At 36.4% G+C, this 17881-nt stretch overlaps 1 protein-coding gene across 1 annotated transcript in view; it reads left to right on the forward strand.

The window, feature by feature from the left end:
- Positions 1–17881, forward strand: part of Mcf2 (MCF.2 cell line derived transforming sequence) — a 90274-nt gene that overhangs the window by 50881 nt on the left and 21512 nt on the right. Inside the window, exons 14-19 of the mRNA XM_055599568.1 lie at positions 120–163; positions 1666–1748; positions 10069–10135; positions 12135–12250; positions 12526–12595; positions 14675–14767. Of these exons, the coding sequence (XP_055455543.1) occupies positions 120–163; positions 1666–1748; positions 10069–10135; positions 12135–12250; positions 12526–12595; positions 14675–14767 (473 nt within the window). The remainder of the gene's footprint in view (positions 1–119; positions 164–1665; positions 1749–10068; positions 10136–12134; positions 12251–12525; positions 12596–14674; positions 14768–17881) is intronic.

Consider the following 17881-nt stretch of genomic DNA (forward strand, 5'->3'; position numbering starts at 1 on the left):
TGATTTAAAATACTAGCATATATTGAATCATTAATATTCTTTTAGTAAACATGCATGTGTTCTCATTAAAAGTGTTGACTTTAATTCTGGTTTAACATTATTTCACATTTCTCTACCAGTAAAGCAATCTTGGAGAAAGACTCATACTCAGAGCAACATAAAAGTAAGTATGTTTGATTAATGAATTCAAAGTTGGCTGTGTTGCTACAAATGCAGAATTAGTATGGGTTTTTCAGGCCTGTTTCCCATTCATTACATTGACCTTGTGAATTTGAAAACTTTACATGTATAATAAAAATCTGCTGCCTCATGTCCAATTGCTGTGCTAGCATAGTTCCAGGGTGTAAGTATGTTTTTTTTTTTTTTAAGTCCTGGCTTAAGTTCAGACTCATTTCTGTAGAACAACGTGTATCAGTTCCAGATCCTCTTCATACTGCCCACCTCCACACACCTACGTAATACTTGACCTTTCTACAGATGATGCTTTCTTTCATGAATGAGTGTAGCACTGCAAAAACAAAGGATAGAGGGAAGTTTAGCATGGACCATTCAGAGACTGACTCAAGATTCAAATGCATATATGTTTCTTTTTTGATTTCCTCTTTACCTCCTCCTTTTTTTTTTTTTGAGCTGTCCTAGGGCTCACTGTGTAGATTAGGCTCACTTCAAACTCATAGAGATCCACCTGCTTCTGCTTCCAGAGTGCCCAGCTACTCTTTGTTTTTTGATGGGTACAGCAGTCCCCCTTAGTTACCTGAGGCCTATTAAATTCAAAATTAAATAGAAAATTCTAGAGAAAAAGAGAGAGTCTATGTATAATATTTTATTATGAGAAATTACACTTTATTATGACTTATTACTGTGCCTAATTTATAGGTGGCATTTTAAAATCATATAATATATATATATATATATATTTTTTTTTTTTTTCTTTTGGGGAAAAATATAGTACACAGGGGACTTACTATTGTCCACCATTCCAGGCAACCACTGAGTTTCTTGGGGTGTATTCGTGTGGAGAAAGTAGGTAGCGCAAGTGTCTAAGATTTGTTCTCAATTTTTTGTGACAAGTTAATATATGCAGAGCAACCTCCTCACAGCTGTAGGATCCTATGAATTACTTGTAGGTCCTTAGTAGTAAGTGCTCCCAGGAACATACCTCTAAGAGGCATTGCATTACAGCATAGCAGTGCAAACTGTACCTGGACTACCTGGCTTTTAATGCCAGACTCTCTCTTATTGATGGTATAGTCTGATAAGTTCTATTAACATCAGATTTATTAATTAACAGGAGATAACAGGACACATGAAGTTATTTTCCAATGGAAATAACATTTATGATGCTCCTTAGTTCACTATGTGTGGTAATATAGTGGTGCTCAAAGTTCTATTTACTGTCATTATAGTAGTCCAGCAAGTAGCCTTTTTTTTTTGACATAAATAGAAGTATATAAAATAAATATGAGTTAGTACCTTAAATCTGTGCTTTTAGGTAACTCAAAGCATATATTTAATTTGTATATATACAAGTCATTTTTAGAAAAATACAGTATTGTATATCAATTTATCTTCAAAGTTAGGATTGAAGTTAATTTTATATAAATGTATTTGAGAAAGTACTGTAATTACATAGACATGATTGAACTTTTATTTTCATTATTTCAGATTGAAGTTATTCAGGACAGCCAAGAGAAGAGGGATTCTGAGCAGTCTCCCAGACTGGACAATAGCTTGGATATTTTAAAGAAGTAGGCTTTCGTTTTTACCTTACATTCATGTGTGTGTGTGTGTGTGTGTGTGTGTGTGTGTGTGTGTGTGCGCGCGCGCGCGCGCGCGCGCACGCACACGTGCGTAATGGGAAGTTCTGATTCAGTGTTGAAAGTTTTATGTACTTAGAATTTTCAGTGTACAAAATAGGGTCCTAATGAGGACATTAAAGAACACTAACAAGGTGTCACAAGTTCTAGATTTAGGTTGGAGCAGATGTGAACTGTTTTATGAGACTTGAGGAATTTTCTTTGGTAGTACTATGGGTTATAAGGCAAGTGCTCTGCCACTAAGCTATATCCTAGTCTACTTTTTAGGATTTTCATATGGGTGTTCTATAAGAGCAGCATGTGCTCTTAATCACAGAGCCATCTTTCCAATTCCTGTTTCCCAGTTTTATTGAAAAATAATTGGGGAACAGAATGAATACATTTAGTCTACACAGTGTGAGATATGGTAAGATGAATTGCCGTAACAATGAATTCTAACTTGTGGTAAGAACACAAGTGTGTAAGTTCTATTTCCTACAGAAGAGACACTTCATTCATGATAATAAGCATGCTGCACACAGAGTCCCATCTGTTTTAGTTTGGTTTCTGTTGTTGTGATAAAGACTGTGACTAAGAGCAATTTGGGGAAAGAATGGTTTATTTGACTTACACTTCTAGATCTTTGTCCATCATGAGAAAAAGTCAGGGCAGGAACCTGCAGGTAGGAACTAAAACAGAGGCCAGGGGGAGGTGCTGCTTAATGGCAGGACTACCTGTCCAGGGGTGGCAGCACCTACAGTGGCTGAGCCTCTCATGTAAATTGAGAGAATACCCCACAGACATGTCTGCACACCAAACAGATTGGGTAATTATTCAGTTGACATTTCCATTTTCCCAGGCTATTGTAGTTTTGTGTCAAATTGACAGCTAAAGCTAACTGTGATACCATTTCTTTCATTTAAAAAAAGAAAAGGAAAATCAATGAAGGGGTTTGTTAAAATCTATACAGGATTATAGATACTATTTCACAGAAAATTAGCAATTACCCTTTTATATTATTATGTTAATATTCTAAGCCTAAAAATCCTGACATATAAGTTTCATATGAGCTGGGCTTAGAGGAACATTCTTTTAATCCCAAATCTTGGGAGTCAGAGGTAAGTGAATCTCTGAGTTTGAAGCTAGCCTGATTATGTAGTTCTAGGACAGGAGGACTACATTGAGGCCTGTCTCAAAAAACAAAAACAAACAAACAAAAACAAAAACAAACAAAAAGCTAACAACAAAAACAATGGAAAGTTTCATATGTTCTTCTTAGAAACAGCCAGTGTGCTACAACTGGGATACAAAGTAAATACACTGTAATTAATGTAAAAAACTAAAAACTAAAAAAAAAAAAAAAAAAAAAAAAGCCAGAGTTTTGTATCAAATTGCCAGAGTTTTGTATCAAATTGCATGGAGTATGCATCCCAAGATTATTGAAGGTAATTTAAAGAAACTCATTTTGGAAAAAGCCAGGGTGTAAATTCTTTAAAGTAGGAAAAAAAAAAAAAGAAATGTACAAAAGTAGAGGTTAAAGAGATTGCTTATATTAGAGACGAGACGGGAGTAAAATTTAAATAATTTTGAAATCAAATGGAAAGGAAAGTTATATCATTTTATATAGATGGCAGACAATGTTGCTACAGAATCTTAAGTTGTACTCCTATGTGAAGGTGACTATAATGAAAGTATCACCTTTCTGAGAGAGGGAAAAAACAAAACAAAACAAACAAACAAAAACCAGAAAGTTACTGAGAACTGGGGAAAATAGTGTTTAATTGACTAGTATCTTTTTTCTTTCTTTTTGAAAAGAAAAGCTTAGGAAATGTAGCTATTAAGGTGCTGGTCCAACTGGATGTCTACATGCAGAAAAATGAAAATAGATCCATATTTATCACCCTGCACAAAACTAAAGTCCAAGTGGATCAAAGACCTCGACATAAAACCAGATACTCTAAATTGGTTAGAAAAAAAAGTGGGGAATAGCCTAGTCTCCTAATTGGCACAGGAGACAACTTCCTGAACAGAACACCAACAGCACAGGCTCTAAGGTGAACAATCAATAAATGGGACCTCATGAAACTGAAAAGCTTCTGTAAAGCAAAGGACAGAGTCATGAAAACAAAATGACTGCCTACAGATTGGGAAAGAATCTTCACCAACCCTTTATCTGACAGAGGACTAATATCCAGTATATATAAAGAACTAAAGAAGCTGAAAAGCAGCAAACCAAGTAATCCAATTAAAAAATGGGGAACAGAGCTAAACAGAGAATTCTCCATAGAGGAATATCGGATGGAAGAGAAGCACTTAAAGAAATGTTCAACCTCATTAGCCATTAGGGAAATGCAAATCAAAACGACCCTGAGATTTCATCTTACACCCATCAGAATGGCCAAGATGAAAAACTCAAATGACAACACATGCTGGAGAGATGTGGAGAAAGGGGAACCCTCCTCCATTACTAGTGGGAATGTAAGCTGCTACAACCACTTTGGAAGTCAATCTGGCACTTTCTCAGACAATTAAGAATAGTGCTTCCTAAAGACCCAGCTATACCACTGCTAGGCATATATCCAAAATTTGCTCAAGTACAAAACAATGACATTTGGCAACCATGTTTGTAACAGCTTTATTTGTAATAGCCATAACCTGGAAAAAACCCAGATGTCCAGCAATGGAAGAATGGATACAGAAATTGTGGAATTTTTATACAATGGAATACTACTCAGCAATCAAAAACGAGGAAATCATGAAATTAGCAGGTAAATGGTGGGATCTAGGAAAGATCATTCTGAGTGAAGTATCCCAGAAGGAGAAAGACAAACATGGTATATACTCGCTTGTATAGACCTACAAGATATGATAAACATATTGAAATCTACACACCTAAAGAAGATAAACAAGAAAGCTGACACAGGGTAAGATGATCAATCCTCACTTAGAAAGACAAATGGGATGTGCATTGGACGTATGACAGGAGTCTATCGCAGAAGGCATCTGAAAGACTCTACCTAGCAGTGTTTCAAAGCAGATACTAAGACTCATAACCAAACCTTCGGCAGAGTGCAGGGAATCATATGAAAGAAGGGGAGTTAGTTTGACTTGGAAAGGATAGGAACTCCACAAGGACCAAATATATCTGGGCACAGGGGTCTTTTCTGAGACTGACACTCCACCAAGGACCATGTATGGATATAACCTAGAACCTCTGCTCAGATGTAGCCTGAGATAGCGCAGTAACCAATTGGTTTCCCATAGTAAGGGGAACAGGGACTATTTCTGATAGGAACTCAATGGCAGGCTCTTTGACCTCTCCACCCCCCAAGGGAGGAGCAGTCCTGTTAGGCCACAGAGGAGGACTTTGCAGCCAGTCCTGAAGATACCTGATAAAACAGGGTCAGATGAAAGGGGAGGAGGTCCTCCTCAATCAGTGGACTTGGAAAGGGTCAGGGAGGAGATGAGGGAGGGAAGGTGGGATTGGAAGGGTAAGGGAGCGGGATACAGAGTTAATAAAATGCAACTAATAAAAAATAAAATTAAATTAAAAAAAAGAAAATGAAAAAGCAAAACCTGCCATTCATTCAGGGTAAGATTTTAACAAATTTGTTTTCAGTGTAAGTGAATTAGAAATCATTTTTTATGTTAACCCACAGCCCATGAGAATTTGTTTCTCTGTACCCCCCACAAAGACTTGCTATGTAGCCCTAACTTGAATGCAAGTTAGCTTTGAACTCAGATTCATCTGCTTTTAACGCCTAAGTGTTAGGATTAAAGGTGTGTGCCACCACATCTGGACTTCTTTCTTTAAGTCTACTTAAGAGCCTTCTAGGTAGTTCTTTTTTAAACAACCAAACATAAGCTTCATATTTTGATGCTAGAACAAATCCCCCAGGTAGTTCCAATATATTAGCTTATTTTACTTTACATCGGTAGTTCTCAACCTTCCCAATGGTGCAACCTTTTAAAAAGTTCTTCATGTTTAAGTGACCTCCCCAACCATACAATTATTTCATTGTTATTTCATAACTATAATTTTGCTACTCTTAAGAATCATAATATATTCTCCAAAATTGCCCATATAGTCAGGCACAAAGCAAGCCTCAATAGATAGAAGATGATCAAAATAATCCCTTGTATCCTATCAAACAGCCATGGCCTAAAACTAGACCTCAACAACAACAGAAATAACAAAAAGCCTACATACACGTGAAAAATTAACAACTCTCACTCAATGACAGCTGGGCCAGGGAAGAAATAAAAAAAGAAATTAGAGACCTCTTAAAATCCAATTAAAATAAAGGTACAACTTACCCAAACTTATGGGACACAATGAAAGCAGTGCTAAAAGTTCATAGCACTAAGTGCCTTCAGAAAGAAGTTTGGGACATCTCATACAAACAACTGCATATCTAAAGCCCTAGGAAAAAAAAGAAGCATACACACCCAAGAGGAATAGATGATTGTAAATAATCAAACTCAGAGCTGAACTAAATAAATTAGAAAAAAGGAAAATAATTCAAAGAATCAACGAGAGCAAGAGCTGGTTCTTTGAGAAAATCAACAACATAGACAAACCCTTAGCCAAACTAAAGCAGAGAGAAACTATCCAAATCAGCAAAATCAGAAAGGAAAGGGGGAACATAACACTGGGGAAATTCAAACAATCATTAAGGCTTACTACAAAAGTCTATATGCCACAAAATTTGAAAAACTAAATGAAATAGACAATTTCATTGATAGATTCAATTTACCAAAATTAAATCAAGATCAGGTAAATAGATTAAATAGTCCTATATCCCCCAAGAAAATCAAAGCTGTCATCAAAAGTCTTCCTTCCAAAAAAAGCCCAGGGCTAGATGGGTTCAACACAGAATTCTACCACTCTTTCAAAGAAGAGCTAATGCCAATACCCTTCAAACTATTCCACAAAATAGAAAAATTACCAAACTTGTTCTATGAGGCCACAGTTACCTTGATATCTAAATCTCACAAAGATACAACAAAAAGAGAACTTCTGACCTATCTCTCTTATGAACATTAATGTAAAAATACTCAATAAAATATTACAAGCCAAATCCAAGAACACGTCATGATATCATCCACCTTGACCAAGCAGGTTTCATCCCAGGCATGCAGGGGTGATTCAATATATGGAAATCCATCAATGTAATCCATCATATAAACAAACTGAAGGAGAAAAACCATGTGATCATCCCCTTAGATGCTGAAAAAGCATGTGAAAAAAATCCAACATCCATTCATGTTTAAAGATTTGGAGAGATGAGGAATACAAGGCACATACCTAAACCTCGTAAAGACAATATACAGCAAGCCTATAGCCAACATCAGACTAAATGGAGAGAAACTTCAATCAATCCCACTGAAATTAGGGACTAGGCAAGGCTGCCCACTCTGTCATCAACATAGTACTTGAAGTCCTAGCTAGAGCAATAAGACAACTAAAGGAGATTAAGGGGATATAAATCAGAAAGGAAGAAGTCAAAGTATCACTATTTGCAGATGATATGATAGTATACATGAGTGACCCCCAAAATTCAACCAGAGAACTCCTTCTGCTGATAAACACCTTCAGCAAAGTGGCTAGATACAAAATTAACTGTACATTATAGTCACCCCCCTTTATATAAGAGACAAAAGGGCTGAGAAAGAAATTAGAGAAACAACACCCTTCACAATAGCCACAAATAATATAAAGTACCTTGATGTGACACTAACCAAGCAAATGAAACACCTGTTCAAAAAAAACTTCAAGTCTCTGAAGAAAGAAATAGGTGAAGATCTCAGAAGATAGAAAGATCTCCCATGCTCACGGATCAGTAGGATTAATATAGTGAAAATGGCCATCGTGCCAAAAGCAATCTACAGATTTCATGCAATTCTTTACAGAACTTGAAAGAACAAATCTCAATTTTACATGGAAAAACGAGAAACCCAGAATTGCTAAAACAATCTTGTACAGCATTAGATCCTCTGGAGGTATCTCCATCCCTGAGCTCAAGCTGTACTATAGAGCAACAGTTAAAAAAATGGCATGGTACTGACATAGAAACAGACTAGTGGATCAATGGAACCAAATAGAAGACCCAGAAATAAACCCACATAACTATGGACACCTGATTTTTAACAAAGAATCAAAACCATACTATGGAAAAAAGACAGCATCTTCAACAAATGGTGCTGATCTCATTGGATATCTACATGTAGAAAAATGCAAATACATCCACACTTATTACCCTGCACAAAACTAAAGTCTAAGTGGATCAAAGACTTTAACATAAAACCAGACACACTATGTGTTAGAAGAAAAAGTGAGGGAAGAGCCTTGAACTCATTGGCACAGGAGACATCTTCCTGAACAGAACACCAACTGCACAGGCTCTAAGATCAACAATCAATAAAAGGGACCTCATAAACTGAAAAGCTTCTGTAAAGCAAAGGACACTGTCACCAGAACAAAATGACATCCTACAGAATGGGAAAGGATCTTTACCAACCCTATATCTGACAAAGGACTAAATATCTGGAACAAAGAACAAAAAGTTGAACACCAACAAATCAATGAATCCAATTAAAAATGGGGTACAGAGCTAAACAGAGAATTCTCAATAGAAGAATATTGAATGGCAGAGAAACACTTAAAGAAAGCTCAGAGTAAAAGTTAAAAAAAATAAAATTAAATAAAAGAAAGTTCAGAGTCTTTAGTCATCAGAGAGATGCAAATCAAAACGACACTGAGGTTTCATCTTACACCCATCAGAATGGCTAAGATAAAAATCTCAAGTGATAATACATGCTGGAGAGGATGTGGAGAAAGGGAACCCTCCTCCATTGCTGGTGGGAATGTAAACTTTTACAGCCTCTTTGGAAATCAATCTGGAGCTTTCTCAGAAAATTAAGAATAGTGTGCTACCTCAAGATCCAGCTATTCCACTCCTAGGCATATATTGAAAATATGGACAAGTATATAACAAGGACATTTGCTCAACCATGTTCAGAGCAGCCTTATTCATAATAACCAGAATCTAGAAACAACCCAGATATCCCTCCATGGAGGAATGGATACAGAAATTGTGGTACATTTACACAAGGGAATAGTACTTAGCAATTAAAAACAAGGAAATCATGAAATTTGCAGGCAAATGGTGGGAAAGAGAAAGATCATCCTAAGTGAGGTAACCCAGAAGCAGAAAGACACACATGGTATATGCTCACTTATAAGTGAAATGTAGTCATATAATATAGGATAAACACACTCAAGTCTATACTCCTAAAGAAGCTAAAGAAGGAGGACCCTGGGTAAGATGATCAATCCTCATGCAGAAAGGTAAATGGGATGGACATTGGAAGAAGGAGAAAACATGAAACAGGACAGGAGCCTACCATAGAGGGCCTCTGGAAGATTCTACCCAGCAGTGTATCAAAGCAGATACAGAAACTCATAGCCAAACTTTGGGCAGAGTACATGGAATCTTATGAAAGAAGGGGGAGATAGAAAGACCTGGAGGGGACAGGAGTGCCTCAAGGAGAACAACAGAACCAAAAAAATCTGGGTAAAGGGATCTTTTCTGAGACTGATACTCCAACCAAGGTCCATGCATGGAGATAACCTAGACCCCTTCTCAGATGTAGCCCTTGGCAGCTCAGCCTCCAAATTGGTACCCTAGTAAGGGGAACAGGGACTGTCTCTGACATGAACTCATTGGCTGGCTCTTGATCACCTCCCCCTTATGGGGGAGCAGCCTTACCAGGCCACAGAGGAAGACAATGCATCTGGTCTTGATGAGACTTGGTAGGCTAGTGTCAGATGGAAGGGGAGGAGGATCTCTTCTATTATTTGATTTGGGGAGGGGCATGGGAGGAGAAGAGGGAGTGAGGGTGGGATTAGGAGGGTATGAGGGAGGTAGCTACAGCTGGGATACAATGTGAAGAAATTATAATAATAAAAACATTTAAAAAAGAATTATAATGTAGGCTGGTCTGAAGGTAGTGAGTTATCTCAATTAATTGTTCACATTCAGTTACAGATTGAATTCCTGTTTTACACTTTCTGGACTTCTTGCTACTGCACTTGACTAGTCGTAAAGATTATAAATAAGAATAATAATGTAAATATTTGATATACAACATAGCTGATATGTGACCCCCAGGTGGTCACAACCCATAGATTAAGAACCATTGCTTTAGATTATTCTAATGTGATATGAGAGTAGGACATTAACTGATAAGTATGGTCTGTTCATTGCAGTCATGTCGTGAATGAGCTGATAGAGTCAGAGAGGGCATATGTTCAAGAGCTGTTTACTGTTCTATTGGTAAGTATAGCAAATTGTTTTTTTTTTTTTTTTCTCCATTTTCCTTACTAGTCCCTGGCTACTTTCATTAGAATGTATTTCTAAGCAGTTTTGTGTTTTTGTCTGTGTCAATTGTTGTCCCATGGTATCAGTGGGTATTTGCTGTTATTTGAGACTACATATTATTTAAATGATTACATTTACATTGCCTCTCAATAGTGGGAATACGTGATTCAGAATTTCTTACAGAAAAGTGAAGTTGTTCTCTTAGTGACATGGTGCATTGCTATAATTATTCCCAGGCTGCTACTTAGAGGTTGAGATGGAAAGAACTGAGGGTGGGATAAAAATACTCATTTGACACAAATGCCATGATACTAATTTGGTCTGTAAAGGGATCTAAGCACTTACTTTCAATTTAAGAAGAACTTTATATTCTGTTCTATAATTTTTCATAGTTGGTTTCTGTTTGGTTTCCAATACTACAATAAAAGCCTTGAAGGCAAAAGTACCACTTTCTATTCTGACTGTACAGTGGAAGCCTTGACTTCCTTATCCTGCATTTGAAAGAATGCCACAGATAGAGAAGGTGACTTAACTACATCACAGAGGAAGACAATGCAGCCAGTCCTGATGAGACCTGATAGGCTAGAGTCAGATAGTAGGAGAGAAGGACCTCCCCTATCAGTGGAATAGGGAAGGGGCATAGGGGGAGAAGAGGGAGGGAGGATGGGTCTAGGAGGAGATGAGGTAAGGGGCTACAGCCAGGATACAAAGTCAATAAATTATAATAAATAATAATAATAATAAAGAAAAAAGTTAAAAAAATCTGTTAGGGCCTTTTAACTAGGAAAACAATTTTTCTTTTTTTGAAGTCAGAATGATGGAGATAGGGAAATGGCTCAGAAACAACCAGTATGGACGAAGCATTCTTCTTAGCTATAAAGGCAGTGGACACTGAATTATCTGTAGAGGTTGAATCTATAGAGGTTGAATCTACCTTTGTGTTGAGTGTTCCCTGAAAAACCTTAGTCAGCTCATGGATATCAAACCATATCGGGAATTATTTGAGTTTCCACACCCAACTCCCAGATTGTTGCAGTCAGAGAGGAATTAGATGCTAGAGAAATTTCTGGATTCATACTAAATTCCTTTTCTAGAAAGACTTGGCCACATAGACATGATTCCTTGGGACAGAATAAGGGGATTACATGGACTTTGTATAGTTTATTAAGAAGGGGCTATAGACACTCTGAATATCACTCTTATTTCAAAAGATGTTTAGAAAGAGCTCAGAAGAAACTTGCTCTGCCAAAAACAGCAGCTAAGATTTAAGAATAGTCCAGTTTGTTTAGAGCTTCTTTGTTCTTATGCCACTTATTGTAATCACAAGATTTTGCATAGATGACTTATGATGTGAAGGTTTGTCTTATTAAATCACTGGGTTAATTATTATTATTATTATTGCTTGCTTGCAATGTAATCACTGTTCCATGTATGTAGAGTACAGCTTGGTATATTTTGTTCTGTGAGGTCTTGGGAACAATCACTGTACCATGTATGTAGAGTACAGCTTGCTGTATTCTGTTTATTCTCATTTGTGGGTCTTTGGGGAAAAGTCCAATATTTTGGGGAAAGAAAAAAGGGGTTTTGATCATGTAGAAAAATGTATAATGAGATGATTTAACAATGAAAGACTGAGATTGACTCTGCTCTAAGAAAAGAGAAAAAAGAAAGAAGGAGAAAGAGAGAGAGCAGAAAAAAGAGATAATAGAGAAACTAGAGGGACAGCCTTCCGAGAACAGTCTTTTGAAATGAGTCATCCATCAGCTTGTACCTGCAAAAAAAAAAAAAAAAAAAAAAAAAAGCAAAAGATAACTGATAACTAAGGGATCTAAATGTTCAAGTGCAAACTGCTGTACCCACAAATCTGTATATTCTACTGTTCTTATACTGTCAGTGGCCCAAACAAGCATTAATATAAATATTACAAATGCAAAAACTGACCTATTTTTAATAGGGCTACCGATCTGAGATGGACAATCCGCAGATGTTTGATCTTATGCCACCTCTCCTGAGAAATAAAAAGGATGTTCTCTTTGGAAATATGGCAGAAATATATGAATTCCATAACAAGTATGTAATTTCCAAATTGAATTTTTTGGTGATTTTATTTTTTAAAAAAGAGTTATTGCTGGATGGTGGTGGCTCACACCTTTAATCTCAGCACTTGGGAGGCAGAAAGAGTTGGATATCCAGAGTGAATTCCAGGCTAGCCTGGTATCCAGAATGAGTTCCAGGCCAGCCAGGACTACATAAAGAGACCCTGTCTCAGAAAATGGGGAAAGTAGAGCTACTGACTGGTTTATTATTATATGTAATAATTAACTTTTTCTCTGAAAATTTTTCAGCATTTTCATGAGCAGCCTGGAAGATTGCTCTAATGCTCCAGAAAGAGTGGGACCTTGCTTCCTGGAAAGGGTTAGTCTGATTAGTTGCTTTCAAATTGTATAAATATTGGCAACCCCAAAAGTATTTTCTGTATAAAGCAGACTTGGAGACAAGGTATGCTCCCCTTTCCCTTTAATGTCTTTGGAAAAGACATATCAATTCCAGTAAGCACTTAAGGTAAAACTGTTTTGTTGGAAAAATGATGTAAGGGATATTTAAGGAATATTTGTCTTCTATGGTATTAAATGTTTCAGTTACCCAGGTAGTATCAATGGAATCCAATAGACCACCCTAGCTATGAAAACGCAAGAGATGAGAGCATATTAATATAATCACTCTGAACTTGGTTAAAGTCAGAATAAAAGATGCCTTTTAAAAAAAGGCATAATAAGGCAGAGACTCTTTTTTTTTTTTCGGCCTGATCTTGTCTACATATTCTTTTTTCTCTTTCTTTCTTTCTTTCTTTCTTTCTTTCTTTCTTTCTTTCTTTCTCTCTCTCTCTCTCTCTCTCTCTCTCTCTCTCTCTCTCTCTCTCTTTCTTTCTTTTATTAGTTACATTTTATTAACTCTGTATCCCAGCTGTATCCTGCTCCCTCATTTCCTTCCAATCCCACCCTCCCTCCTTCATCTCCTCTTTGCCCCTATCCAAGTCCACTGATTGGGGAGGACCTCCTCCCCTTTCATCTGACCCTGTTTTATTAGGTATCTTCAGGACTGGCTGAAAAGTCCTCCTCTGTGGACTGGCATGACTGCTCCTCCCTTGGGGGGTGGGGAGGTCAAAGAGCCAAGCAGAGACTCTTATTATGTAGTCATAGAATTTTATTTTACAGTTCATTTAGTTATTTAGTTTCTCCCCTTCCTGAAAGCCTAACCCCTTCCAAGTTGGGATTGGACAGAAGAGATTGTTGAAATTTTAGAATAATTTTCTTAGCTCAGAAAGTGTTGAAGAGAATAAGTCTGAGAAAAATGAGGAATGAGAAGAGAATAGGACTAAGAAAGAACTTAGATTTATCAGCATGTTCTACACCTAAAAACATATTAACTATGGACAAATTCATTTCCACCATTTTAAATTAGCAGTTGGTTCAACATCTTTTGAAGTCTAATTCTTAACCACTGCACTACTCTCCAAGACATGGTGGTGCGTGCACGCAGGAGACGGAGTCAGGATTGTGAGTCTCAGGCCATCCTGGACTACTTAGTGAGATTCCATTTTTAAAACTATCCAATGCTTTGCTATTCATAGGAGATTTTATATTTACTGTGAACCTTTACATGTGTACACAAATTATTTTCCAACCTGATAAGAAGGTCTTGTATCTTGTATATTTTTTGTACCTGTCAAAGTTGGCAGAGTTCTTGTCAAAAAGTAGTGGCAGTACTGGTTTGATAAATACTTCTTGATAATATGTCCACTTAATTCTCATCTACTTAATATTTTCTGTCTACCAAGCACTGTGCTGAGCAATATGGACACCAAGATAAAGAGCATTTAGGCAGAGAATCAGAAACCCTACGTCATGTATAGGATGAGTTATACTCATTAGAGGTATACAAAATGTACTATAGGGCTCAATTGAAGGTCATTGTCCATAGCTTGAGGGTATAAACATTGGCTATACAGATGAACTTCATGAGATGAAAGTTAAAGTGGGAGTAGGAGATAGACCAATAGATGATAAGGGTAAGATGATCCAAGGAAGAGCAAATTGTGCAGCCATGTGCTGAAACGTGATAACATCCCAGTGATGAACCAAGGGCTACAACTAACTAAGAAATTAGCTTCAAGCTCCTTTATTTAGACATCCAGCAGACTAATAGTACAGAAAACTCATTTTTGGCGCTTATTAGATCATGATAATACATAGTTTAAAAAGAAGGTTTTTCTTGCTCAACTGCCAAGTTTGGTATGCAGGATTCTGAAACTGCTTGTAGAATTATGTAGCCTGCTTTCTGGCCCAAAGGGTGTGCTGTCCTTGGAACACAAATCAGGTCCTTTTATGTCACATTCACTACCATGGTTGGCCACACACTCTCTTGATCCCTTTTTGCGAGCAAAAATTCGTATTTATAAATTGGTAATATATTTGCATTTGTGCTTCATTACAGAAGGATGATTTTCAGATTTATGCCAAGTACTGTCAGAATAAACCCAGGTCGGAGTTAATTTGGAGGAAGTATTCAGAATGTGCCTTTTTCCAGGTATAAATTATTTAAGTATTGAATGCATTGCTTTGGGAAGATATTGGAATATTTCTCATTAGGAATTTCATTTTCTGATTTGGCTAAATTGTATATGTATGTAAGTGAAGCAGGAATTTTGCTCTCAACCTAAGTACAAAAGGACACTTATGCATATAAATATATATTTGCTGTTCCTCAGAGGCAACCACTTTTAGCTACTTCTGATATTTGCCTATCTCCAAAAACATGCTTGTCTTTTTCCTTCCTGATTGAGAAAATGAAGATTTAGATCTCTTTTACTGTTTCATCCTCTATCCCGTGACCATATCCACATAAAATTATTTTTCTCCAAAGCTTCCAGTATATTTTTGTTACATCAATTGGTTATATTTAACTCGATTATTAAGACTGGAATTTCTCCGGGCAGATGACTCATACAGGAAAATTTGGTGGCTTTTTCTTCCCTTGTGTTTTTACTACAATTTTCTTTTTGCTCAGTTAATTTTCAATATGCTTTGCTTTTTTCCTACCTCGAGCTTTTCTAATTTTAGGAAGCATAAAAAATGTGTTCTCTATATATTTACATGCATTAATTGTCTTTAAATTTCATCCTAAAGAAATACCTTCTAGAGTTTCTGACCTTCTTACAGCTTTCATCTTAGGATCTTGGTATATATCATTTGAAGGTACTTCTCACTGCTCTGTCCTCCTGTCTACATGTGAAGTCTTATAAGAAACAAATTGTTTAATTTTATGTGTATGTGTGTTTTGTCTGTGTGTAAGCATGTGTACTACGTGCATACCTGGTGCCTATGGGAATCAGAATAGGGTAATGGAGCCCATGGAACTGGAGTTTAGATGGTTGTATCTCACTATGTGGATGCTGAGAACTGAACCCATGTCCTATGTAAAAGCAACAAGTACTGTAAACTGCTGAGCCATCTCTCCAGCTTCATGTCCTTGTTGTTTTGCTCTCTATTTGGTAGAAGAAATCTAATAGTTTATTTAGAACGTGTGTATGTTATGGGATACATTTGCATAAGTTTTTGAGAACTTGTATGAGCAAATGTCTTTATTGTGCTCTAATGCATTGATTGTAAAGTTGGCTAAGTATAAAATTTTAACTAAAAAATAATTATTCTCAGAGAAGTAAAGAATTATGACACTAGGATGTTACTCTGAAATATATGGAACCTAAGACTTAGAGTTTGTTTATTGGCTTTATTTTTATTCTCATGCATTATCTTGGTATTTGTGTATTGTTTCTTTTGAATTTTGTGGTAAAGGTGTAAAATCTAGGGCCATTTATAGACTAGGTAAACATTTTAACCCTAGGCTTTACCCTGGCCCTTGTTGATCACTCTGAAACTGGAACATCCAGACCTAATTTCTTCATTTTTCTTTTCCTGGAATTTCTGTTGTACTGATGTTGGAATCCTGGACCAGTCCTATAGTTATCCTTTTTTCTGTTTTCCAAGCTTTTTGTCACCCTGTTTTGCTCTCAGGAATTATCTGCTATCCTTCCTAATTGAGGGGTTTACATCTGTCATGTTTTAACCAAAAATTTTATTGGCATAATACTTATTGTATGAGGTGATGGATTTTATAACATCAATTTAAGTGGATCATGTGTATTGACCGTAGTCATCTCTTAGTACCCTTTCTTGTTCCTATACTAATCTCCCTAGTTCCCTTCCTCTTTTCAAGTAGTCCCCCTTCTTTTATATATAAATGATACCTCTCTCTATCTCTCTCTCTCTATGTATGTATTCTGGATTATATATTTCTTTTGAGTCTGGCTTATTTTACTTAACATTTCCTGAAAAATGACCTAATTTTATGTGCATTATGACCCAATAAGATTCCACTGTATACTCTAATGTCTATTCATCTGTCGAAGAGAATCTCGGCTTGTTGCATATCTTGGCTGCTGTGAATGGTGATGCAGATATAGATGTGCAAGTATCTAGTATGCTGATTTAGAGTCCTAGGAGTGGTACAGCTGGGTCATATGGTAGTTCTAGTTTTCATTTTTAAAAATATGCATGCGTGTATATGTTCATATATTTGCAGATACCTGTGTATGTATGTATGCACATGCATGCATGAGTACACATGCACATGTGTGACTGCGGTGTTGAGGCCAGAGATCAAATTTTTTTCTTTTTTTTCTGATTGGATCACTTTAACTTAATACTTTCAAGCTTGATTTTTGACATTTTCATTAGTGAACAGAAAGAACATACTGACACAGTTCTCAGGTGACTCAAAGAAAAAAGTGCTAAACATGTCAGAAACAGTAAGGCACAGACAACTATGTGGAAAAATGGAGACATGTCTCCAGCCCACAGAAATTCACTAATATTTAAGAATCAAAATAATAAGCAATTGCCAGTCAGAGTACCAAAGGCATCACATGATGAAATCTCAACAAATTACTATCTTTTTACCAATCTTTTCATGATACACATATATGTGTGTGTATAATTTATATTAACATTTGTGAATAACATATATTAATATTACATATGTTCAAACAAGATACATCATGCTAATTCTTGTTTTCCTTGTCACTATATTTTTAGTAATTGGCAATGGTATTGAAGAAAATTCTTTTTCTCTGCACAAACATTTCTAGTAACTTGAAAAAAATAACAAACCTGCCTCAGCTTATTAGTAAATTTTTATGATTATCTAAGTAATGCAACCATAATTCAAATAAATTCCTAAAAATTAAGCAACAGGTGATCTATTTCCATAAATATGTTGTATTTAAAAGTTGGGCAAAAATAAACATAAAAACAAGAAGTGTTACTGAGCTTTCTAAATTGTCACATGCTAAGAAGTTTAACACAGAGATCAAGCTTTAGTGTTATTCCTTGGTTTTTTGAGACAGAGTCTCTCATTAGTTTGGGACAAGCTAAGTAGGGGGTAGGATAACTGGCAACCAAATGTCAGAGATCTGCCTATAGCTCCTTCTCCCCAGTGTTGGGATAGTAAGTGTATAAGTGCTGGAGCCACCGTGCACATCTGTATTGTTGTTTTCTTTTCTTTTACTCCTTCCTTTTCTCTTTCTTTCTTTCTTTCTTTCTTTCTTTCTTTCTTTCTTTCTTTCTTTCTTTCTTTCTTTCT

Source organism: Psammomys obesus, unplaced genomic scaffold, assembly GCF_907164565.1.
Source record: "Psammomys obesus unplaced genomic scaffold, mPsaObe1.curated_primary_1811, whole genome shotgun sequence".
NCBI lineage: Eukaryota > Metazoa > Chordata > Mammalia > Rodentia > Muridae > Psammomys > Psammomys obesus.